Below are 25,441 nucleotides of genomic sequence, written 5' to 3'. Positions count from 1 at the left end.
TTACTAAATTTCAGCATTTCAGTACAAAGAATCACCTTTGATAGTCGCTGTTCAATCCACCCAACACGTGAAGACAATTAAAGAAGTGAATTGGCAATTCAAACCAAAAAGGGGCTCAGAGTGAGACTTTTGTCATGAAAATAATAACGTGGCACAATGACACGTCCCGCTGACTCTGTACTTTGATCACGTTGCACCGTGTCAGCATTATCCTCTGAAAATTCACCAAGAATCGCTGTAATGATGAATGATGGGCTGGCTGACAGAAACCGGTCCAGTATCAGTCTATTATTACGGCATTAGTTTGGGTGATTAGCGTCAGATGAGGTGTAACCCAGCCCTAATCACCATAATGACTAGAATGAAAATGTGGCTTAAGGCTGATGGTGAGTCTCCAAAGACTATCAAGTTTTGGTTGGATGATGATAATAGAAAAAAAAAATAAACACACACACACATACACACACACATACACATATATATATATATATATATATATATATATATACACACACACACACACACACACACATATATTTATATATATACACACACATATACATACATACATTTATTTATTTATTTATTTATTTATACAGAACTAGCACACGCCCAATAAAATCAGAACAGTACAATTACTAATTTATTGTTCGACTAGTTTCTTGCCATACTTTCTGCATGGCTGGATTGGAGAAAATACGCCATTGCACTGAAATCCACACAAATAGGAACACAAGTAATACTGAGCAGAAACAGGAGCTGTGACAAGCATAAATCGGCGTAAAGCCCTGGGTTTAGCCCTTGTGCCTTCATCAGTGATCTGTGTGTCCCTCCTAATTCCTTTTGGTGACGTGTCGTGGCTGGTGGGATACCATTTGGCTGAATGCCGAATAAACACTTTCCCCTCAGCATGTGGCAAGGCCCCATGCTGATCTGGTTTACACGGCTGGGACAGTTTTTGTTTTAAGTGAAGGTGCTAAAAATCTTCCCTCTGAGATAAAAGATGATTAATGCCTTTGAGTGAGTGTCTTGGCGTCTCAAAGCCCCTTAAGCACTTAATTATCCACCGTCACAAACACGTATGCCCCTATGATCCCCCTCACCAAAAACAAGGGGTCCAGCCAGCGGAGGTGAAAAACCCCGAGCTCTTTGAAGTGGACCTCCGCCTTAAACACCATCACCGTGGAGGCTTTTCACCATGGGAATTTGATTAGGTACTTCTTCTTCTCCCCACCACTTGGAGAGCATTAGCCAGTGTGACCTTCCAGAAGACCACAAGGCCATATAAATATCCCTGGCGACCAGGGCAGGGCCAGTGTGCTTCCGGACAGAGGAGAGGCGAGGAGAAGCAGAATGAACACGCTCGCCCTTCCCTCGTGCCTGTGTTTCATCCTCTGCGTCCTCCAACATGGCTGTAAGTGTCGCTGTCAGTCTCACTACGTCCACTGTACTTCTGTTACTATCTGATAACCCTGCAGACTAAGCGGTGCAACGTGTTTTGTTCCCTCAACTGAGCAACAACGAAGTTACTCTGACGGGGCTCTTGCGGACACTGTAATTGCAAAAAAATGTTGTGTTGTTGTGACTGTTGCTGGTGATCTTTCCAGACCGGTTTGGTTATTTTATGAATTCTTCTCTCCCCCCCAGTTGGTGCAGTCTTACCAAAGCACAGGAACCTGTTCACAGAGAGGGCGTGCTGCAGGCGGCAGAGCCATTTCGTGTACGTCGGCCAAGGTAACCATGTGCGCCGTGGCTGTGGCGCCCCCTGGCGACCGAAACAGACATATACATGGGCTCATTCCACTTAATCTGCCATGATTCAAATCTGATCAATGCGTGTTGTTACTTGTTTTAATTCAGCCTGGAATATTATGTTGGGGTAGGCCTACAACGTAAATAACTGCTGTTCAATGCCATCAGACATCTCCGGTAGTCCCGTTAACGTGGACGTCGGTACGTGCAGAGCGCACTGCGGGGGCACGTACGACGCAGGTCTGCTGGGCTACTCCCGACACTCCTCCATGTTGGACTTCCTGAGGAGCAAAAAGGTACCTTCACATCCATGTTCAGACGATCAGCACTCTCACCGCTTAAAACACGCATCGTAGTATCATATACATAGAATATATCCACGTAATATATTATAATAAAAGAGGTTGAAATACATAATGTGCAGCCTATAGTATGTGTGTATACAATGATATTTGTTGTCGTTTTTAATCATTTTAATTTGTGACTGTTGTTTTTTTTGCTTTTTGAATGACTGAATGAATGAAGATGAGAGCGCGAGGCGTCGCGTCGCCGCCCGCAGACAGCGCGGCCCTGGCGCCCTCTTGCGGCGTGACGTCGACGTGTCAGCCGACGGGCCTCCGGGTCAGCAGGGTCATGCTGCTAGACGGCCTGCGCGAGGTGGAGGTCATCGAGGACTGTCACTGCGAGGCCAGGATGTCGCAGTGTCTGCGCGTGCCCGCGCTGAAGACGTACCACCCCGACACGCCTTACGAGACCGTGGTGGACGCCGGGAAATGTGCGGCTCCTAAAACCGAAAAAGGTGCGGACGAAATAGCACATGTATTTACACATTTCTTATGGGATTTATTTCTCTATGATAGCTAATATATACCCCATATATATTCTCTTTGTTCCTATGATTGCTACTATATACCCCAAATATATTCTTTTTTTCTATGATTGCCAATATATACCCCATATATTTCCTCTTTTTATGATTGCTAATATATACCCCATAAATTTCCCCTTTTTTTCTATGATTGCTAATATATACGCCTTATTTTTCCTATGTTTTTCTATGATTGCCAATATATAGGGTTGTGGTAGCCTAGTGGGTAACACACTTGCCTATGAACCAGAAGACCCAGGTTCAAACCCCACTTACTACCATTGTGTCCCGGTTGCTGCAGGGAGACTGTCCCTGTAACTACTGATTTTAAGTCGCACTGGATAAGGGCGCCTGATAAATGCTGTAAATGTATATACCCCATATATTTCCTCTTTTTTCTATGATTGCTAATATATATCCCATATATTTCCTCTTGGCACAACAATGATTCATTAATAAAAACAACAGCAGCGGGCATCATTTCTCCCGAGCTCAAGCTAAACATTCATAACTGGGTGACTGATGAACGCTTGGCTTGGAATGATTTCAGCGAGCCGCAGATAATTGTCATAACACCGCTGTTGCCCAACTTCACAGCCGGATTCTCCTGTGTTCCCACAAAGTTTGACGCAGCGCTGGTGGAGACGCCGAACAAGGTTGAGCTTGTTCAGACAGTCGAGGCCTGCAACATGGAGGAGAGCTGCTACAGGGTCCCGTACGTTGAATATTATTACGAAGTGACCTACAGCACTGACGGGGTCCGAAAGGAAATGGTAAAGGTAAGGGCTCTGGATTATTTAAGATAATAAAATTTTACATGAGAATTAGAAACCTCTTAATTAATATGAACCCCAGGAAGTGATCCCATTAGAGTGGGAAGTTAGTCGTTAGCGCCGGGTATCAGAGACAGGGCTAATATCTCCATTTGGTTGGTTTAAACCCACCGGATCCTTATTAGAGATTTGGGGGGAATCAAACAAGCCACACATACATTTCAATTTATGGATATTTTTTTTATATTTCTCATCAAGTGCTTATTCTCAGAAGCTGCCATTACAATATGTATTTAGAGAAATGTATTACAGCATAAAATAAAATCAATTCTAACCAATTTACGAAATATTTTCTTTTATTAACAAAAGCACTTAAAGGCACCAACATGTGAGCTTTTGATATTCCAAACGTTGCTCTTTTTTTTAAAAAAAAAAAAGCATGGCTCTTGGCTACAAAAGGTTTTTTTCTTTTATTTAATCCTAAACCTGTTAGGGGTCCGTCGCCCCTCTCTTTAAAAAAAAAAAAAAGTGTGAGGAAGAGGGTCCCCAAATGGTTCCTCCAGGTGTTAAATCAAAGCAGTCAACATGCTAAACACCGTCACCTCTGGCCACTGGGGGAGTGTGGGGGGATGTTTGCGGCTTGTGGTGAGGTGATTGCCAGCTCTCTTATGTTGCTAATCGTCCACAGGAAATAGATGTGGGAAGATGTTTGGGGAGCTGCACCCCAGGAAACCGATGCCTTCTCAGGTAAGCTCCAACACAGCTGTGACAACTGTGCACCGCTTCTCCGCCCTCCGCCTCCAGGCCACTTTTTCCCCCATTTCATTCACCAGTTCAAACCCCACTTACTACCCTTGTGTCCCTGAGCAAGACACTTAACCCTGAGTGTCTCCAGGGGGACTGTCCCTGTAACTTTATTTGTCACACACACCGGCATACATGGTGTGGCATGCAGTGAAATGCCCGACCTTTTTTTTTGCAATGCCCGACCTTAAAAAAAAAAAAAAGGGTATATACAAAGAAAGCAGAAGCAGTGTGCCCATAAGGATAAAATACTTTACTTTACTTTATTTAGCAGACGCTTTTATCCAAAGCGACTTACAAGAGGAAGACACCAGCAATTCTCGTTCGATTTCTATAGAAATATGTGATATACATGTGTGATAAACATATAAGAACTATGTGGGTCCATGTGAGTACAGTTGTGGGCATTAAGGTGCAGTGCTTAATTACACAGAGTCCGGATCAGCAAAGCATTAAGACAGTATGACGTTCAGGATAAAGTGCAGAATGGCTCTGGATAAGCACGTCGGATAAATGCCATAAATGTTAATGTAATACCGATTTCTTTTGCGGTATTTGCCAGTATTTAATATTTACACATTTGTCTACTGTTTTACAGGAACTCCTCCGACCCTGAAGGCTGTTTGCTTTGGGCCGAAGGTTCGGGAAACACGTGCATTCCTCAGGGTTACGAGAGCCACACGTTCCTGAACCAGCACGGGCAGATCCGCACCGTTCTGGCCATCACGTCCTGCGTCTGCCAGCCCTAAGCGTGGCCCTCTCCCACGGCGCGACGTGCTGCCGCATACACCTGATCCTGAGACGCGAGGGAGGCTGCAGACTTGGCCTGGGATCAGGCCGAAAGGGCGCAACACCCTGCGGTCAATACTCTGCCGTCATCTCTTTGGTGCACGAGGTTGTGCCTAAATCAACGTTCCTGGACCCCACTGTAATATATGTAAATAATGTAGAAAATGTAATTTTTTTTAAATAAAATTTATGGCAATGTTTTGTCCTATGATTTCATATACTGGTAGTACCTGGGGCCTTTACTTCACCAAACTAATCTGAGAACTTAACACACCTTGCAGTTTTCAGCAAGGAGAGATTCACTTGAACATACAGTACAGGCCAAAAGTTTTGACCCACCTTCTCATTCAATGTCTTTTCTTTATTTTCATGACCATTTACATTGATAGATTCTCACTGAAGGCATCAAAACTATGAATGAACACATGTGGAGTTATGTACTTAACAAAAAAGGTGAAATAACTGAAAACATGTTTTATATTCTAGTTTTTTTGCTCTGATTACTGCTTTGCACACTCTTGGCATTCTCTCAATGAGCTTCAAGAGGTCGTCACCCCAAACCATCTCGATTGGGTTCAGGTCTGGTGACTGTGGAGGTCAGGTCTCCACTTTTTGTTAAGTACATAACTCCACATGTGTTCATTCATAGTTTCGATGTCTTCAGTGAGAATCTACCAACGTAAATGCTCATGAAAATAAAGAAAACACATTGAATGAGATGGTGTGTCCAAACGTTTGGCCTGTACTGTAGATGTAACACAATTAAAGAACTAGTGCGCTTTAAAGCAGTTCGAGGCTATACGATATGAAAAAAATGCTAATGAGGAGCAACTTTCGCGTTTCATGTCCAAGATCGCCGTGCGTAAACAGTTACGCGGGACGCGTGCTTTGCGTAAAGCTGTGGTCGCGGCTGCGTGTCGCTAACTTCGGGCAGGTGACAGATTCTCAGCCCAGTGTGAGGAGACGCTTTTATTTTGTCACGGACAGTATTAGGAACCACCCAGGTTGAGCAGACGCAAAAAAAAAAAAAAAACGGAGGATTTTGTACTTTGTTGTGCGCGTTAGATGGAACCAATAAAAAAATAATAATAATGAAGAGGGCAGGAAACGGACGATCCTGCGCGTTTATGAATCCAGTATTCGATTATTTGAGCAGCTGTCGGCACTTCGCCCGTCTCCCTCGTCGTGTTTATCGAAGCCATTGTCCCCATTTGTCGGAATTAATGGATCCATTTATATGGACGTTGACCTCCTGCGGCGGGCAAACTCCCCGCCGACTTCGTTTAAAACGGCACGAGTTTAAACGCGCACAATAAATAAAACGGGGGGGAAAAAGTCATTTAAAAAGTCTTTTTTTTTTTTTTGATAACTTTATCCGATCAGACAGAAGAAGGGACATTTCCTTCGCTTCCTTTTCCAGCTCGGCGATCGGCTTCGCACCTCGTTATCGCCGCCATTAGTTTGCCTTTACATTCGCTGATTGTTGATTTACATTTTGCGACTAAGTGGCATCTTTCGTCGCGCCGCGCCGCGCCGCGCCCCGGTCCCCCGTATAAAAAACGCGCCGCGGGCAGCGCACGGCACACCCGCCCGGAACGACATGTCCCCCCGACTGCTCCTCTGCGCCGCCCTGCTCCGGCTCCTCCTGGCCCGGCCTCCGCCGACCGGCGAGCTGGAGAACGACTTCGGCCCGGAGTCCGGGTCCGAGTCCGGCGAGGTGCGCTCCGAGGCCATCCGGCGGCTGCTGGAGGTCTTCGGGATGGAGGACCCGCCGCTCGCCCGCGGCCGCAAGCAGCCGCCGCCGCAGTACATGCTGGACCTGTACCACACGGTGGCGGACGTGGACGGGGTCACCCGGGACCCGCATCTTCTGGAGGGCAACACGGTCCGCAGCTTCTTCGATAAGCGTAAGAGCCTCCACTAGACGTGGAACAGGGGGGGGGACCAGAACCATGGCTTCCTGGGGTGTTCACGTCGCTCTGGATAGGAGCAGGAGCATCTCAAGCCTGTCTTCCTTTTGTCTCCCAAACAGTGCACAGCGAGCAGGTCGAGTTCGTCTTCAACCTGTCCATGGTTGCCCAGAACGAGAAGGTCCTCACGGCCGAGCTGCACATCTTCAGGCTGAGGCCCCAGGCGTCCGTGTCCTTCAGCAGACACCACTTCTGTCAGGTAAAGAGCAGGGGACCGTCCCCTCCCTTCTGCCGGCGGGTTCTCGCCATCCGTTGTGCTGAACGCGGACGTTCTTCCCTTCCAGGTCAGCGTGTACCAGCTTCTGGATGCTTCCAAAGTGAACGCGTCGCAGGGGAGGAAGCTGCTGTCCTCCAGACTGATCCCTATCCACTCGAGTGGATGGGAAGTTTTCACCATCACCCAAGCTGTGAGTAGACTCAGTTTAATAAAAATATAAAAATCTTTAAATGACACGGAATGGCATATTTTACGTTCGGTATTTGCAGCCTCGTCTCACAATCACGTCTTCTGGCGCAGGTTCGCTCATGGATGTTCGATGAGGGCAGCAACCTTGGCCTAATGGTCACCGTGAAGACCTTGTCCGGCGGTCAGATGGACAGGAAGGCGGTGCGGTTCGCCTCGGGACGCCACCACCATTACAGCAAGCAGCCCATGCTCGTGCTGTTCACCGACGACGGGCGGCGCGCCGCTCCTCTGGAGAGCAGCCCAGCAGGTACCTTGCTCAAGGGGACCGCGGTGACGCATGGGCGGCTTGGGGTTGTAGTTTTTGTGTCTTATTTAGTAGGCAGTGGTGGCCTAGCGGTTAAGGTACCGTCAAGGTGCCACTGAGGTGCCACCGAGCAAAGCACCGTCCCCACACGCTGCTCCCCGGGCGCCTGTCATGGCTGCCCACTGCTCACCAAGGGTGATGGGTTAAATGCAGAGGACAAATTTCACTGTGTGCACCGTGTGCTGTTCTGCTGTGTATCACATGTGACAATCACTTCACTTTACACTTATTTCTGTTGAAATTGTCCCAATTCTTCTTTTAGATGGTGGCGACAAACCGGCAGCTCCCAGCCTGCCCATGCTCCCCATGCCCGGGGCGGGACGCCGCAGTGCCCGCTCTGCCGACTACGACGAGGACGGCGAGAGAATGCCCTGTCAGCGCCAGCCGCTGTACGTGGACTTTGAGGAGATCGGCTGGTCGGGCTGGATCGTGTCGCCCCGCGGCTACAACGCCTACCACTGCAAGGGCTCGTGTCCGTTTCCCCTGGGCCAGAACATGCGGCCGACCAACCACGCCACCGTGCAGTCCATCATCAACGCGCTCAAGCTCACCAAAGGCATCGAGATGCCCTGCTGCGTCCCCGACAAGCTCTTCTCCATCAATCTGCTGTACTTCGACGATGACGAGAACGTGGTCCTGAAGCAGTACGACGACATGGTGGCGGGAAGCTGCGGGTGCCACTGAGGCCGGGACGAGCCATCGCCATCGCTTCCTCTTAGCCGCGAAGGTGTCCTCACTAAGGCTGGGTGGCCTCGGAGCAGCAGGCTTGGGTTCACCTCAAGGAACTGTAATATATGTACATAGATATAAATTTTAATATATGACGGAGCATGCGTCAGTATCTGTAAAAGTTTGTACATAGCATGTTGTGACCTATTATAAAGTTGTAATAAAAAGCAAACTTCAGAGTACTTTGTTACATATTGAATTACATAGTGTGGATATAGTACCGTAGTATGGATCTGTCTACAGTCAGGTCCATAAATATTGGGACCTCAAGACAATTTTATGTCTCTTTTTGGCAATATACGCCACCACAATGGATTTGAAATTAAACAAACAAGATGTGCTTCAACTGCAGACTTCCAGCTTTAAATCAGATGATCGGTGTAGGAATTACAACTGTTTACATGTGTGTACACAATTAATGGGAAAAGTTAACAATCATAAAGCTCAGGTTTTAATACTTGGCTGCAAACCCTTTGTAGTCAATTGCGACCTGACGTCTGGAAGGCACAGACTGGTTTACATCTCTGGTGATGATCTTCCAGGCCTCTGCTGCAACTGTCTTCAGTTCCTGGGCCACTTTGCCTTCAGTTCAGTCTTCAGCAAGTGAAATGAGTGCTCAGTCGGATTCAGGTCATTTGATTGACATGGCCAGTGCATAAAATTCCACTTCTTTGCTTTAAAAAAAACGGTTCGGTTGCTTTTGCAGTATGTTTCAGGTCATTGTCCATCTGTACTGTGAAACACCGTCCAATGAGTATGTCCAATGAATATGAGCAGATAATATTAGTTGTCAAACACTTCAACAACTACAGACCAGTTTCCGTCCTCTCATTTCTTTCTAAAATCCTTGAGTGCTGTGTCTACAATCAGCTATCACGTCATCTGTCACAGAACAACCTCCTGGATCCTAACCAGTCTGGCTTCAGAACAGCTCATTCTACTGAGACGGCCCGTCTGGCTCTTACCGAGCAGCTACATGCGGCCAGATTGGCAAAACTGTCATCGGTACTTATTCTCCTCGACCTCTCTGCAGCATTTGACTCTCTTGTCAGTCCTGAAGAGGTTTGGAATTCAGGGCTCAGCATGGCAGTGGTTTGTTTCCTACCTTGATGAGCAATCTTACCAAGTGACTTGGAAAGGATCCACCTCTGCCTCACATAGACTCTCCACTGGTATCCCTTAAGGCTCGGTGCTAGGTCCTCTCCTTTTCTCCCTCTACACGAGATCACTTGGTGAGGTCATTTCCTCACATGGATTACCCTACCACTGCTATGCTGACGACACACAACTCATCTTCTCTTTTCCTCCCTCTGATCTACATGCTGCTTCCAAACTCTCTTCATGTCTAACAGACATCTCATTTTGGATGGCAGCCCATCATCTCCAACTCAATCCCACCAAAACTGAACTCCAGCAGATTCTTCACCACACCAGGATCTTGCTATTTACCTGGACAACTCATAGCTCTCTCATTTACATTTACATTTGCAGCATTTATCAGACGCCCTTATCCAGAGCGACTTACAATCAGTAGTTACAGGGACAGTCTCCCCGGAGCAACTTAAGGTTAAGTGTCTTGCTCAGGGACACAATGGTAGTAAGTGGGATTTGAACCTGGGTCTTCTGGTTCATAGGCGAGTGTGTTACCCACTAGGCTACTACCACCCCAGTAGTAGCCTCTCCTTCTACAACAGCCCGCAACCTTGGAGTAACAATAGACAACCAACTCTCCTTCTTGACTCACATCAGCAATCTTTCCCACTCATGTAGATTCCTTCTCTACAATATCAGATGAATCCGCCCTTATCTGTCAACACAGGCCACCCAACTACTGGTTCAGTCCTTAGTAATCTCACGACTGGACTACTGTAACTCCCTTCTAGCTGGTCTACCTCTATGTACCATCCGACCTCTACAACTCATACAAAATGCAGCAGCACGACTGATCTTCAACCTTCCCAAATTCTCCCACACCACCCCTCTGCTACGTTCCCTCCACTGGCTCCCAGTAGCTGCACGCATCAGGTTCAAAATACTGATGCTGGCCTACAAAGCCAAACATGGAGTAGCACCATCCTACCTCACAGCCCTTATTACACCTCGCACTGCACCTCGTATACTCCGAGCCTCCAGTACTGCTCGCCTGGTCCCCCCATCTCTGGAGGTAAAAGGAAGACGCTCATCTAGACTCTTCTCTGTCTTGGCCCCTCGGTGGTGGAATGAACTTCCCCTCGAGGTCAGAACAGCTCAGTCACTGAGCACCTTCACACGGCAGCTCAAGATCTTCCTCTCTAGAGAATATTTAGATTAACTTATAACCTTCTTATTGTCGAACTTGTGTACAGAATCTACAACAGAGTGAATAAAAAGATTGTATTCATAGTTGGGGGTCCTAATGAACCAGAACTATTCACTTCATCGATGGTAACATGGAAGCACGTTGTAAGTCGCTCTGGATAAGGCCGTTTGCCAAATGCCTTAAATGTAAATGTCAATACTTCAGCAGTCCTTTCATTAATAAACACAAGGGAACCAGTTCCATTGGCAGCCATACACGCCCACACCACGACACTACCACCACTGTGCATCTCTGATGAGGTTTTATACACATTGGTGAAGTCTTCTTTTGATTGATGACTTTGACACACATACACCAGAGTGTTCTTGATCTGGCCAATTATTGTGAAGGAATTTTTCTTCACCAGGCAAAGAATTCTTCAGGCATACACCACCATTGTTTTCCGTGGTGTTTTGGTTTTGCTGAGCTCAACAGTGCATTCTTTCTTTTTAAGAATGTTCCAAGCAGTTCAATTGTCCACAGCGGGTGGTAGTGGCCTAGTGGGTAACACACTCGCCTATGAAGCTAAAGACCCAGGTTCAAATCCCACTTACTACCATCGTGTCCCTGAGCAAGACACTTAACCCTGAGTGTCTCCAGGGGGGGACTGTCCCTGTGACAGCTGATTGTAAGTCACTCTGATAAGTGCTGTAAATTTGAACACCTAATGTCTTTTCTGCTTTCCCTCTCTACTGTTTTTTTTTATTTTTCAGCCTAAAGATGGCTTGCTGCACTGAGAGTGACATCTCTTTTGATCTCATATTGAGAGTTGACAGCAAAGGCAATTAGCAGACTTGAAATGAAATCTAGAACTTTTATTTGCTCCTTGTAAATAGGACAATCGCGGAATAACACACACATGGCCATGGAACAGCTAACTGTCACATTACTTTTGGTCCCTTTTTAACATGTGAGGTACATATACAGACGACTGCTGCAATTCTTACACTGTTCACCTGATTTGGATATAAATAGTCTCGAATTAAAGCTGGATGTCTGCAGTTGAAGAACATCTTGTTTGTTTCATTTCAAATCCATTGTGGTGGTATTTAGAGCCAAAAAGATTACAATTGTGTTCATGTCCCAATATTCATGGCCCTGACGGTAAATGTTTGCACTGACTTTGTTCCTTATAGAGATTTAAAGGAAGATGTGCTGACAGCTACAGTAAATTTGCCCAAGGCGTGCAGCCAAACCCCATTTAAAGAACAATTACAGAAAAGAAGGAGAACAATGGCATTGTCTTGGTGGCTATGATTATGTGAGCTTTGAGGTGGCGTGCCTTTGCCCTCAAGCAGCACTTTTGAGGCGGTGGAGTCAGACTGTCTGGGCTTCAGTGCTGACAGAATGACGGTTCGGATTGTCCCCATCTCTCTGGCCGGTTGGCCCATGGAGGTGGTTTCAGTGCCAACTGGCCAAAGCGGACTTCCTTTCACAGCAGAACGTAGAAGAGGAGCCAACAGCAAATGTTTGCTCGCAGGGATTGCACTGAGGTGCCCACCCAATAGAAGAATATCGAATCTATTAACACTTAATGTCAGGATCCGGTCCGAAATGGGGGTTACTCCGGTCCGGGTCAGGATCCGGACCGGAGTTTAATTGTTGTCCTGTGTAATGTTCCCTAATCGTTTTCACCTGTGTTAATTGTATAAAGCTGCCCTGTTCGTTTCTGTCCGCTGTCAGGTCTTTGAAGTTATGTTCTATGTTCACCAGTGTCTTCGTCTCGGATGTCTCCCCTGTCTTGTGATTCACCATTAAACCCCTGTTCCGTGATGTCAGGTGAAAGCGTCCTCCATTCCTCGTCATTCCTCGTCACTCCACGTCCTCCTCTCCGTTCACCCGCCGCGTCATGCCCGCATGGACGTGACAGAAAGACCTGACCGACATTTGGACGCCACCTGACGCAGCCCCGCTGATCGGAGGAGCCGCGACTCGCCGGGAGGACGCCGCCAGCTTCCTTGTCCCTGGCCTTCCATGGCTTCATTTTCAGCAGGGTCCCGACCCCTGCCTCTCAGTCCCGTGTCTGGCGGCGTTGAAGGTGAGGAGCGGCCATTCAGCGGGGCGAGCCGGAGACTGACAGGGAGCGGCGGACGCATGCGGACGGCGGACGAGGTGCCGGTACCACACTGGCCCGAAGCCGTCTGCGCTGGACATCCGCCGCTCGTCCATCGTGAATACCGGACCATTCATTCATCCAGTCATTAATCATTCATCTCTGCTCATCTTTTCTATCCTGGTTCACTCAAATCGATTCCGTTCGATTCCTCCTGTCCACTCGAACCATTCAGACTCTGTGTATGGACTTTTCCCCCCTCCTTCATGGACTGCTCCGTTTGGCCCGCCAGGTGTCGTGCCATAAAAGGGGGGATTCTGTCAGGATCCGGTCCGAAATGGGGGTTACTCCGGTCCGGATCAGGATCCGGACCGGAGTTTAATTGTTGTCCTGTGTAATGTTCCCTAATCATTTTCACCTGTGTTAATTGTATAAAGCTGCCCTGTTCGTTTCTGTCCGCTGTCAGGTCTTTGAAGTTATGTTCCGTGTTCACCAGTGTCTTCGTCTCGGATGTCTCCCCTGTCCTGTGATTAACCATTAAACCCCTGTTCCGTGATGTCAGGTGAAAGCGTCCTTCATTCCTCGTCACTCTTCGTCCTCCTCTCCGTTCACCCGCCGTGTCATGCCCGCATGGACGTGACACTTAATGAGTTATTAGTAGCCTAGAGTGGCAGTAGTCTAGGTAACATGCTCGCCTCTGAACCAGAAGACCACAGTCACAGGCTCACACCCAACTTACTACCCTGAGCAAGACACTTAAACCTGAGTGTCTCCAGGGGGACTGTCCCTGTTACTACATAAAAAAAAAATTAACTAGGCGCATATGTATGGACCATGTTGACGTAACTGTTAAAGTCGTCTTCACTCTGAAGCATCAACTTTCCAGTGGTGTTATGAGCAATCGAGGTCTCGCGTTAAGCTTCAGACTTCACATCTTCTCCACTAGCCTGGCACAAGTTGAAACAGGTGGTGTTCAGGCAGTGGCCTCGGCGTCCCTTAATGACCGCATTTTGGGAGTGTTAGGTGATACCGGTGGCATGCAAAACTCACAGAGGCAGCTCAACCCCCTAGAACACCTAGAAACATGACAGGTGGTTTATTATTCCAGCAACAGGGTGGTAGTAGCCTAGTGGGTAACACACTCGCCTATGAACCAGAAGACCCGGGTTCAAATCCCACTTACTACCATTGTGTCCCTGAGCAAGACACTTAACCCTAAATTGCTCCAGGGAGACTGTCCCTGTAAATACTGATTGTAAGTCGCTCTGGATAAGGGCGTCTGATAAATGCTGTAAATGTAAATGTAAATGTAAACTTAACCCCAAAAACAGCTACCAGAATGAATTCAAATGCCCCTGTCCGTAACACACACATCTAGGGAACAAACGCTCAGGCGGAGCACTGGCTTTTTCTTTTTACGAAGCAGCTTGTGGTTAACCACAGCTTTATTGCTCACTGGATGCAGAGCGGGACTTTCTGAATGTGTTCGTTCTGATTCACGAGCCAGAAAAATACACTTGGCACAGTTCAGTGTTGGGACGTCTCTCTGTGGACACCGAGCTCTGTAGTGCTGCAGAAATCAGAACCATGCTGTTATAAACTCTTATTCAACTCACTGCTTGCATAAAGCCGTCACAGTCATCTCCTTGCACCAAGAAAGCTGGCGAGTTCATAGATAATAGTTAATAGCAGAGAATGCGCTGAGTAAAGCAATAGTGATTAAAGCCATGCAAACCCGTAAAAATGAGTCTATGCTGAAAATCATATCATATTGAAATTAGGGTGGTTGTAGCCTAGTGGGTAACACACTCACCAGAAGACCCAGGTTCAAATCCCACTAACTACCATTGTGTCCCTGAACAAGTCACTTAACCCTAAGTGTCTCCAGGGGGGAACAGTCCCTGTAACTACTGATAAATGCTGTAAATGTAAATGAAAATATCACTGCCAAATTTCTAACCAGTCACTGAATACTTTGCCAGAGAATGAGGTAACTGTTACATCACTTGAGTCCCTCAAAAAACAGGAGCCTATAAAACAGCACCGGCACCCACTAGGTAATATGAACCCTGTGTGAGGCATCATGCCTTCTAGCACCAGGGGGGTTTGGTACCTTTTGGCCCGACGCTGGCTGACAGCCCCTATTCAGTCTCGAGAGGGGTTCCATTCACATCAGTGAAAACGATGAAATGCTCCCATTATGATGGAGAACCAAAGGGCCGGCGGGCAGCGGACACCTGAAACCGCCTCCCCCCCACCTGTTTCCGCAGGGCCTCTATTGTGCCGCCAATTCATATCAGAAATATCTCAAGGCCTGGAGACACGCGCCATGCTAGAACTGCGATGGCAGTGAGCGGAGGCGCCTCTGCTTGGACATGGGGAACAAACAGACCGTGTTCACCGCCCAGCAGCTTGATGCGTACCAGGTGAGTTCAGCGCAGGTGAAGCCTGCACGACTTGGCGTCTCGGTTTATAACGTTGCTCTCTGTGGGAATGAGCAACGTCAGTCTCTTTACTCTTCTGTTTACTTGTAAATGTGTGTGAGAAGTGTAAAAGCTGCACCGCCAGACTTTTTTTTTTTTTTTTTATGTCCAGCCTGCATTAAAAAATACAATTCTGCATTGAATTTGGTCAAACTTATACATCTTTTTGATGTGGTTTTCCAAGGAACAATCAAACAGCAAAAGGTAAAAAAAAAAAAAGGATATAATATATTAATAATTATTACTTTTGCAGGACTGTACCTTTTTTACAAGAAAAGAAATTCTTAGGTAAGACAATTGTCTGTAATGTTTTAAAGCTATAAACAGATAGAAATATAAATATGTAAATGTGTTACTGTGCATGATGTGCACAGTTTGGTCTGCCTAATAAAGTGGCCAGCATATGTTTATTACTACACAACACTGGGAGGATAAGTTACAGCACTTAATAGCGTCACTGTCTTATTTATGAAAACATATTTTATTAATTTCCCTATTAGGCTGTATCACCGCTATCGTGACCTGGCTCCCCAGCTTGTGCCGCTTGACTACACCAAAGAGCCAGATGTGAAGCTGCCCTACGAGCTCATTGGCAGCATGCCGGAGCTGAAGGTACAACGCCGGCCACCGCTGCCTCTCGCTCTCCAACTCACCCACTCTGTTGACCATCAATTATTCATCTGCTACTAATTGACGGCGGACTTGGAGAGTTTGTGTGTCACCAGATCTTTCTAAACGTAAAGAAAAGCCAAATGGCCCTATGCCTCACCTTCTCTGAAAGGGAGAAGGGAGAGGGAGCAAGAGGTCAAGTTCAGGTGGGGTGGACACTCGCTGTACTTACTGCTTAATGGTGGACATTGTGCCTGTGATCTAAATAACTTGAACCGAACGCACCCATTTAACTTAGGAGGACTTCATTCGTCAGGCCCTCTTCTAACTCGTTGTTTTGTGCAAGCAACCTAAGAGAGAGTAAATTAATTTTAAGTAATTAAGGATTAAGTGCTACATTATAAATCAGTTATATATTACAGTAATTGTTCATTTACTCTATTGTAAAAATACTAAACCGTCACACATTGCGACAAGGATTGAGAGTGGGTGCGTCTGCCGTGCAGGGAGCACTAGAGTGGCAACCAATTGTTGTTTCTCACTCGTGACAAAATAACTGCTTAGCCCCCAATGAACATGACTGATTGGCCAATGCGTTCATGTTTGGAAAAATTGCATAAACGGAATCGATTGGCTGGTTCTATAGTTGTTTTTGTAAGTCTAAAGGCTAAAAGTCTCAACAGTTAAGTAATATTTTAGTCAGAATTATTCATAAATTTTTTAGTCTAGGTTTAGTCAATAAAAACAGATGACATTTTAATCTAGTTTTAGTAAATGAAAATTGTATTTTTGACTAATCTTTTAGTAATTAAATTCTATTTTAGTACAGTACAACTAGTCAGTAGAATAGATAAAAAAATTACTCTTACTCAAATCCATTTTGCAAGTAAAACAAGGTTATCTTTTTATTATATTATTGTGCCTTGTCACATCGGCAAGCTGACGAGGGAAGTAAGCGCAGAGGCAGGACAGAATGATTTATTAAAGAACACAAATTAAACACGGCGTGATGGCTGAAAACAGGGGAAATAAAGGGGAGAATGGAAACTAGCCCGCAGGCGATTGCCAGAAGTCAAAACACATCAAACCGTTGTCAGGTCCATACCGAAGGTCAAGTTCACAAACAAGTTCACAAAAATGGCACCTTTTAACTTCTGGCTTGATTAGCCCCAGGTGATGTCTCCAGCTTACGCCAATCCCGACATGCCTTTCTGACCAAAGAACACTCCATATCCGCTCCAGTGACTGCCTTTTTTGACCACACAATCAGTTTTTTTCCGCTTAATTGTAATTTTTTCAATTGTCTACAATTTTACAACAGTATATACTGTCTCTTAACTCAGAGATGTTTTTTTCCCCACAAGCCATTACTGCACTAAATACACACAAACTCATACCATTGCGAGTCTCAGACAATGTGCAGAAACTGATGCTGTTTGGCACAATCTCAGAGCAATGTGCAAATGTAAATGTTTTACTTTGTACAGCACTGTCTACCATCTGCTCTGCCATAGTCTGTCCTGATTTGTTTGCATTGTTAAGTAACCCCTTTTGTAAAAACCTGCTTCAGTGCATTGACAATAAAGGCTAAACTAAATAACTAATGGTATATTGCATCGTCACCTGACCAGCGTTTAAGTTGCTTCCTATCTTGTTTCCATTAGGTCATAAAATTCGGTTGACGAAAACAACACTAGCTGTGCTTGAAACGTTCAAAATATTTGACCTTTCTGAGGCATGCTATTAATTTTAACCAACATGACGTCACCCCAGGCAAAGTGAATGGAATTTTTTTCTACATATGTGAGAGTACCATCATAATAGCAAGTTTTAGTCTTAAGTATTAATAACGATTTAAACTTTTGCAAAATGTGTGATTACTTAGTTTTCTAAATCCTCTGACAGTCCTATTATTCACTTGAGTCTATATATTGCATTCTGAGACTATGCATTTCCAATCAGAAATTACTCCAGATTTTAGATGTGTTGGAATTTTGTATCCTATAGGACAACCCTTTCCGGCAGAGGATAGCTGAGGTTTTTTCTGAAGATGGCGAGGGCAACATGACTCTGGATGACTTTTTAGACATGTTCTCCGTTCTGAGCGAAATGGCACCAAGAGACCTAAAGGCCTATTATGCTTTTAAAATCTATGGTGAGCAAGTTCTTCTACATAAAAAAATACTCACAACTGCATTTCCATATGCTGCTGAAAGATTACACCGGAATTTACGCCATAAATTGTTACAATTTAAATGCATTAAATTATCAGTTTGCCGAGGTCATTATTCAACCAAACAATATAGCAGCAAAAACACAATAACTCCATGAATATTCTAAATGCTATAATTCAGATGTCTTCAGGAATCCTCCTTCATTTAAATGACGGTATCAGTGAAAAACCTGAAGGTGTTCATCCTTCCCAAACATCCCCTTCTCCCCAGATTTCAACAACGATGATTTTATTTGCAAGTCTGACCTGGAGAAGACTCTGAATAAGCTAACGCGAAATGAACTGACAGAGGATGAAGTGCGAATGGTGTGCGAGAAGGTCATGGACGAGGCCGACTTGGACAACGACGGTCGGCTGTCGCTTGAAGATTTCCAGCACATGATCATCCGGGCTCCAGACTTCATCAGGTCGGCGCAGTTGCACAGATCATTTTGTCACAAAATCATGATGCTCTGATTACACAGACATGTTAACCGAGACCTTTATACTCTACACTGACAACTGGCGAAAACATTCAGACACGTTAACAAAAGCTATAAATCAGGACTGTGACGATTCTTGAACTTTTTCTTCACAGCACTTTCCACATCAGAATCTGAAGATGGAACAATCCACATTCACATACAGAAGAAAACCATACACATGAACATCTGAACAAACACTTTGCAGAATAAGATCTGAAAACTCAATGGGCGATATCCTATCCCAACCTTTCAAGAAAAAAATATAAAAAATAATAATTAAAAATAAATAAATAAATAATTGGTTGCCCAGGTCTGTTTACACCCATGACAGCCCACCCCAACAAAGGCGGAGCACACATGAGAGTGAACGATCAGGGTGGCCAGGCACCATGCGGCGGCCTGTCGATGACCTCAGGGTGCCGAAAATGGTGATCACAAAAGACCTCACTCTCAGTGTTTAAAAGAATCTTATTTTAATAAATCAAAAGTACAGATATCTACAAAACTGTAAATCAATTTCATGTGATTTTTTTTTTTTTAGAAAGTACAGTACAATTTTAAGTAGAATCTCTTTTAGACCTATTTACACTTCTTTCAAAATGTTTTATTTTCCTTCGTGTCCCCATTTTTTTTTTGTCAATTCAACAATTTAATGTAATGCACGGTCACAAAAATGTAACTGATATGAAAGACAGTGCAATGTCACAATTCCGGATAGACTAATCTTCGAACGAGGCAGAGTCTCTAAAAGCTGCAGCTATTGAGTGACGCTGGTCCGGGCCGTCCGTCCATCTGTATTGCTGAGCGCATCAATAGCCGCCAGCCACGTGGAAGAGCGGCGCCCTGCGTAGATTCGTTTACATATCAGCCACGATCCTGCGTTACCAGTCACACCATGGCAGATGGGAAGGATGACAAAAATGACTGAATACAGAACACATGTACACCCCTCAGCAGTCCACGTAGGTGCAACAACCAGAAGTTCAATCACACTGGAATGTGATCGTAAGCAAGCAACCACCGTTGCCATTTTCCAATTCGCTCAAAAGTTGCATTAAGAACAAAAAAAAAAAAAAAACAACAACACAGGAGGTCAAAGTGAAAACCTTCATGGTGCATAGTTCAAAATTAAAAGAGATCAAGTATTAGTAATTAAGACAACAGGCTGAGAAGACAAGAAGCAGGTTGTAAGGGCTTTGCAAAGGTCAGATATAAACAGATACGAATAGGCCTTACAGTGGACGTCTCTAGAGAGCATAAAGGAGCGTGGGAAGGGGGGGTGGGGTCTCTGCTGCTCATCCCATCACTACTTCATCCCCACACAGAACATGAAGGGAATGTTAAACTTTGTGGCTTTAAAACATTACCCCAATGTAAACATGAACAGAACTCGACAAAGAAACACAACACGTCCCGAAGCGGTCCCATGCGGATGAAGGGCACCACCTAAAGCCAAACTGAGGAAGTGCTGGCGTCTGGCGGGAAGGCTGCCTCCTGCATGTGGTCATTCCAAAGAACGCAAAACACAGCACAAGTCTGCGCCTGCGGTGCTAAAGGTCTGGAGCCGGATCTTATCATTTCACGAACTTGGGACAGACGTGGTAAGCGTGGCCATTAGAATCTAATCTACAAGTTATTCCACCCATTTACAGTGCCAAAATACTTGGTTGCAAACACCCAGTGTGAAAACAGCACTCTGATAATAAGAATATTTATATATATATATATATATGCCTTTTAAAAAGTAAAATGAAATTAGATAATATTTTATCTAATTCTAATCTAGTAATCTAGACATAAATGTTATCCGGATGAAAAGAGAAAAAAAGTACAAACAGTCGATCAATAGTATGAAGGAAAAAAAAAAAAAAAAAACATCAGCACAGCACAACCTACTCAAAACACAAAGTGTCACTAGTAAAGTGCAAAGGACTCTGGGCCGTGTGATGGTTTCAACACCGTGCCGCAGCACTGCTAGATGTGGCTTTGTGTTCTCTCTCTCTCTCTCTATATATATATATATATATATAAAAAGACAGCTACCTGCGTTTTACCCCCTGCTCTTTTTCGAACCGCCAAAATTTGCACAGCTCCGCTCCATCGAGCAAGTCCTGAGTTGAGGTCGGTTGGCAGCAATGAATCGACGATGCACTCAGACGAGCACGAGCTCATCTTACATTGCGGATTAATGTTACTGCACGGTCACTCGCGATGGGCTTTTATCAAGGGTTTGTTGTGCGTGTTGGATTGAGGGGAGGTGCAAAATCGATATAATTTAAATGAAGCACGGGACACAGAGTACCAAAAAAAGGCTACCTGGATCCTATTCTTAAAAGTTAAGACGAGCGATTGTCAAGGAATGAACGGAGTTTAAAGTAAGATGAATGGAATGACAGAATCCTGCGAATCAGCTATCGACTCGGCTCACTGCAAGCCACACTATGCAGCCAGACTCAGGAAGCGAAACTCTCAACTTCCTCAGAGACTAGGAGGGAACCATGAGTTGGGGGATGGGGGGGGGGGGCGGCATCTGAATGCTCAAGAAGGGCACCAAAACAAACTGGAATCTGCAGCAGCGTCCCACTTTCCAACAACGATAAAGTACTTTTGGTGGACTCGACCAATACGACTGTCAGTTCATAAGTTGCCAAAGAACAGCGTATATTTTACTGGGTCAGAATTCAGGAAAAGAGAAATGGCTACACACCATCTTGCAATCTATGGCAGGGGGGTCCAAATGGAAAGGGATGGAAGAAACATAAAACAAAACATAAAAAAGGCAGGGAGAAAGAAAGCAAGAGAAGACGAAAGGCAAATGGGGAGTGCTGAGGGCGAGAGTACAGTTCAGATGGGGGTCCGTCCATTGCGTGGGCCGGACTTTAAGGCGGCGGCGTTCACAGGAGCGCACAGCGGAAGAAACTCTTCTTTGGCTGCTGCTCTGTGGTGATCTTTACACCGTGGTTACTGCCCTGTGGGTTGTTGCCCTCCTGGAAGGTAAAAGCAGAAACTATTTTAACGATTAAAGCCTTACATACGCCATGTAAAAGTCCTTTTCCCTGGCATTACTTTAAACAAAGTGCGGCATTGATCAGCTAAACACACCACAATACCCGTCTTTACCATTAGCCTACCCGCATCTACATTTTGCCTTCCTACCTGAGGTATGACGATCACCAACACTATGAGCAAGACTTAATTAAACACTGGAGAGTTTAACTGGTAACTGGTGCAGGTGACATCAAACCCAGGATTAAAATGCCACACCCAGCTTAGTGCGTCATACTCATACTCGTTTTTCCATGCAGTGGTGAGAAGAGAAGCTACACTACAAACAGCTCTGTGAGTATATGGAGCCGCACCAATTTCGTGTCCATTTTCGCTTTGATGTCTCTGGCGAGCGTCAGGAATGCCTGAAAGATGAGAAAAGTGGGTTATCGGTGGATTACGCTTTCATTAAAAATACATTTTTTTTTTTAAACAAGCAATGGTTTGCTCACGTTTTCAACATTGATATTGGCCTTTGCACTTGTTTCCATGAATTTGATGCCATACTCTAGAGCCAACTGTGGAGAAAGGGACAAATCTGTAAGGACACCTTAAAGACATATACCCACAATCGTACAGAAGTATGAAGTCCCGGCATCTATTCAAGTTTCTGGGAAAACGGCACTGTTGACTGAACATCATAGTAATTTACTGTGTGAAATTCTGCCCTCGCTGGAACAGACCGGCCACTCCTGCAGTAATGTAGTGGGTTTCAAGAGCCTTGCTCACGTTACACTATAAGCCACCCCTGGATTAATAATAGAAAGATTTTTTTTTTAACAGCATGCATTAAAAATACAAAAAAATATTATAAGGATCATCTTATCTTATTTGATCATCTGTAGGTAGAATCACAAAGGCTCATTTACATTTACATTTACAGCATTTATCAGACGCCCTTATCCAGAGCGACTTAAAATCAGTAGTTACAGGGACAGTCCCCCTGGAGCAACTTAGGGTTAAGTGTCTTGCTCAGGGACACAATGGTAGTAAGTGGGATTTGAACCCGGGTCTTCTGGTTCATAGGCGAGTGTGTTACCCACTAGGCTACTACCCACTAGACTCAACTACTGAAGGTAGAAAAAAGGTGCTGAGAAGGTTTAGACAAGTTATTTGGAAAGTGGTGGCCTAGCGGTTAAGGAAGTGTCCCGGTAATCAGAAGGTTGCCGGTTCAAATTCCGATCTGCCAAGGTGCCACCGTCCCCACACACTGCTCCCCGGGTGCCTGTCATGGCTGCCCACTGCTCACTAAGGGTGATGGGTTAAATGCAGAGGACACATTTCACTGTGGGCACCTTGTGCAGTGTATCACAATGAAAATCCCTTCACCTCGCTATTTCCTAAAACTGCTTGGCTACATGCAGTGAATTGTATTTCTGAATTACTTATTTCTGTAAGAAAAATTTAACAGCTTTGAGTATTTCCATCCAAATGATCCTCTCCACAGCAATGAACATATAGTTATTTTTTAAAGAAAAAAGTATTTTCAACTTCATCAAAGCTAAGGCCCCCGGCACAGCGGGCACAATATTAAGAGATGGAGAATCCTTAGGAGTATTTCTCTACCAATGCTCCTTGTTCTCTTTAATAGTAATATGCTTGATGCAGGTTTATTATTAAGATTTAGTATTATGGTTTACTCTACAGCCTCTCTCAGATGGCCAAATCAATGTAAAAGTGCACCCCCCCCCCCCAGTGTTCCATCTTAATTTTTCTCTAACCAAGTTTACATACATGCTCAATCCTACACTCTGGAATAATTTCAGGAGTGTTATGATTAAGAATAAAAAATATGGTAATAGACCATGCAGCTGCGGAGATATTCTCAATTTTGGGTATGTTCGTTCAAAAAAGGCGCCAAGGGCTAATTATTATGTTATACGTTATTTAAGAAATATGAAACTCAGGTTTTGTAAACAGTAATGAAAAAGTTTGCATGGAAAAAAAAGCGATTCTTGGGCAACATACCTTCTCGCCTCTGTCTTTGGATACCTGTCGTTTTTCATTGATGTCGCATTTGTTTCCCAACACCATCTTCTCAACGTCTGCTGATGCATGCTGACGCAAGGGTTAAAAAAAAAAAAAAAGGCATCTTACTCATGATCAACATTATACAGGGGCAGTGTTGGCCTTGCGGTAAAGGAAGCGGCCCCGTAATCGTAACGTTGCCGGTTCGAATACCGTGCCGCCAAGGTGCCACTGAAAAAGTACCGTCCCCACACACTGCTCCCTGTCATGGCTGCCCACTGCTCACCAAGTGTGATGGTTAAAAGCAGAAGACACATTTTGTTGTGTCACCATGTGCTATGACAATCACTTCACTTTCACAAGTGAAACTAGCATGTAATAATTCCTGACCAAACGTACCTCTTCTATGTTCCTTATCCAGTTCTTTATGTTGTCAAAAGACTTTTCATTGGTGATGTCATACACCAACATAATACCCTGAAACAAAACCGTTTGGTTACGTACAGCTATGTTCTGAGCAGAACGGCAAATCCAAGTGTTAGCAGGCTCACCATGGCCCCTCTGTAGTACGCCGTCGTGATTGTCCGAAATCGCTCTTGGCCTGCTGTGTCCCTGCAAACCACCAACGAAGTAAGCATGATCCATTTTTAAATGAACTCTTTAAATTAGGGACCTTCCAGACGGCATCCACATCGGGCAACGTACCATATCTGCAGCTTTATCTTCTTTCCATCTAGTTCTATTGTCCTAATCTTGAAGTCAATACCTGAAAAATAATAATAATAAAAGTCTACTGTAAATAGCTAAAGAACGATCAACAGTACACAAACAACATTTTAATGTTGGTTTATAATTTTTTTTTTTTTTTTTAAGTCAATCTTAAGAAAAATTTACATATTTTTTCCCTGACGCAGTGGGTGGAAAACAGCATCTGACCCCATGCAGAGTAATACAAATTTCAAGATTATATTCGTTTATTTTTACGACGCGACGTGTTGCAAGTTGTCTACGTTCTGCTTTCACAGAAGTCAGGAAATCATATGAGGCTAAACCACTTCGCTAATCTGGCCGGAATGCTGACTAAACACCTCACTTTTAAAAAGTTATGAGCGTCACTCTCATGGCCGCTCAGCGCTCAATTATCCCAAAGAATCCTCGGCCACGTTATCGTTCCCTCAATTCTACGTGGAAAAATATGATAAATCCCCTTTGCAGCGCAATCAGTTGTGTAAAACAGCAGAAGCAGCTGGCTAGCTAGCTCTCGTCCATCGTACAAGGTAGCATAGGCTGGTTAGCCTTTTTTTTAATAACAGCTGACTTTGCACAGCTGGCCGACCTGGTATTCTTATCAATTTACGGAAATCAAGAAACTTAATGTTTCTGACATTTTAATCCTGCGAACCTTCGGCTCTCAATTAACCCCACCAAAGGCGACAGCTAAGGGCTAGTTAGCATTTAGCCAATGACAGCAGCTATCGCATGCCACCGTCAACAATTAACAAACAGCTACAACCAATACCTATAGTAGAGATAAAGGTGGAGTTGAAGGCATCTTCCGAAAATCTGAACAGCACGCAGGTCTTCCCGACTCCCGAATCTCCGATTAGCAGTAGTTTAAACAAATAATCGTAAGTCTTCGCCATGTTGATGTTGCGGAAATCCCGCCCGGCTCAGCGCCGCGTAGACACTGGTAACGGGCCGCACCGAGGCCCCGCCCCCGTTCTACTTCCGGTGTCCCGGCGACAGACCACGCCCCTCTAACCTCATCGTGTGACGTCACTGACTTTACTGCT

The 25,441-nt window shown here is 45.0% G+C and overlaps 4 protein-coding genes across 4 annotated transcripts; 3 read left to right on the top strand and 1 right to left on the bottom strand.

Annotated features, from left to right (window-relative positions):
* Window positions 1–1,353: 1,353 nt before the first annotated feature.
* Window positions 1,354–4,946, top strand: pnhd (pinhead). Its single transcript, XM_028975609.1, has 7 exons — window positions 1,354–1,414; window positions 1,648–1,734; window positions 1,921–2,048; window positions 2,278–2,551; window positions 3,218–3,399; window positions 4,082–4,140; window positions 4,796–4,946. The coding sequence occupies exons 1-7, from the start codon at window positions 1,354–1,356 to the stop codon at window positions 4,944–4,946; spliced, it is 942 nt and encodes a 313-aa protein (XP_028831442.1).
* Window positions 4,947–6,586: 1,640 nt separating this feature from the next.
* admp (anti-dorsalizing morphogenic protein) lies at window positions 6,587–8,410 on the top strand. Its single transcript, XM_028975608.1, has 5 exons — window positions 6,587–6,893; window positions 7,019–7,155; window positions 7,241–7,363; window positions 7,474–7,669; window positions 7,989–8,410. Exons 1-5 carry the CDS (start codon window positions 6,587–6,589, stop codon window positions 8,408–8,410), a joined length of 1,185 nt encoding a protein of 394 aa, XP_028831441.1.
* Window positions 8,411–15,152: 6,742 nt separating this feature from the next.
* cib3 (calcium and integrin binding family member 3) lies at window positions 15,153–18,952 on the top strand. Its single transcript, XM_028977898.1, has 6 exons — window positions 15,153–15,272; window positions 15,583–15,617; window positions 15,830–15,941; window positions 17,946–18,093; window positions 18,383–18,578; window positions 18,749–18,952. Exons 1-6 carry the CDS (start codon window positions 15,222–15,224, stop codon window positions 18,768–18,770), a joined length of 564 nt encoding a protein of 187 aa, XP_028833731.1. The 5' UTR covers window positions 15,153–15,221; the 3' UTR covers window positions 18,771–18,952.
* Window positions 18,953–19,091: 139 nt separating this feature from the next.
* Window positions 19,092–25,367, bottom strand: rab8a (RAB8A, member RAS oncogene family). Its single transcript, XM_028977897.1, has 8 exons — window positions 25,168–25,367; window positions 24,354–24,414; window positions 24,200–24,260; window positions 24,048–24,125; window positions 23,649–23,738; window positions 22,133–22,198; window positions 21,995–22,045; window positions 19,092–21,622 (listed from the first exon to the last, which is right to left on the bottom strand). Exons 1-8 carry the CDS (start codon window positions 25,289–25,291, stop codon window positions 21,530–21,532), a joined length of 624 nt encoding a protein of 207 aa, XP_028833730.1. The 5' UTR covers window positions 25,292–25,367; the 3' UTR covers window positions 19,092–21,529.
* Window positions 25,368–25,441: the final 74 nt, after the last annotated feature.

This window comes from Denticeps clupeoides, chromosome 4 (assembly GCF_900700375.1).
Source record: "Denticeps clupeoides chromosome 4, fDenClu1.1, whole genome shotgun sequence".
NCBI lineage: Eukaryota > Metazoa > Chordata > Actinopteri > Clupeiformes > Denticipitidae > Denticeps > Denticeps clupeoides.
Note: the sequence above shows the minus strand (reverse complement) of the source record. Positions and strands in the feature narration are given on the sequence as shown.

Coding starts and splice junctions, on each gene's coding strand:
- admp (XM_028975608.1), top strand. CDS start 6,587: ATGTCCCCCCGACTGCTCCTCTGCGCCGCCCTGCTCCGGCTCCTCCTG. Junction 7,364..7,473: donor TTTTCACCATCACCCAAGCT/GTGAGTAGACTC, acceptor CTTCTGGCGCAG/GTTCGCTCATGGATGTTCGA. Junction 7,670..7,988: donor TCTGGAGAGCAGCCCAGCAG/GTACCTTGCTCA, acceptor TTCTTCTTTTAG/ATGGTGGCGACAAACCGGCA.
- rab8a (XM_028977897.1), bottom strand. CDS start 25,291: ATGGCGAAGACTTACGATTATTTGTTTAAACTACTGCTAATCGGAGAT. Junction 23,739..24,047: donor GGATAAGGAACATAGAAGAG/GTACGTTTGGTC, acceptor CCCTTGCGTCAG/CATGCATCAGCAGACGTTGA. Junction 22,046..22,132: donor CCAATATCAATGTTGAAAAC/GTGAGCAAACCA, acceptor CTCATCTTTCAG/GCATTCCTGACGCTCGCCAG.
- cib3 (XM_028977898.1), top strand. CDS start 15,222: ATGGGGAACAAACAGACCGTGTTCACCGCCCAGCAGCTTGATGCGTAC. Junction 15,618..15,829: donor ACAAGAAAAGAAATTCTTAG/GTAAGACAATTG, acceptor TTTCCCTATTAG/GCTGTATCACCGCTATCGTG. Junction 18,579..18,748: donor CGGGCTCCAGACTTCATCAG/GTCGGCGCAGTT, acceptor TTTTCTTCACAG/CACTTTCCACATCAGAATCT.
- pnhd (XM_028975609.1), top strand. CDS start 1,354: ATGAACACGCTCGCCCTTCCCTCGTGCCTGTGTTTCATCCTCTGCGTC. Junction 2,049..2,277: donor ACTTCCTGAGGAGCAAAAAG/GTACCTTCACAT, acceptor GAATGAATGAAG/ATGAGAGCGCGAGGCGTCGC. Junction 4,141..4,795: donor GGAAACCGATGCCTTCTCAG/GTAAGCTCCAAC, acceptor ACTGTTTTACAG/GAACTCCTCCGACCCTGAAG.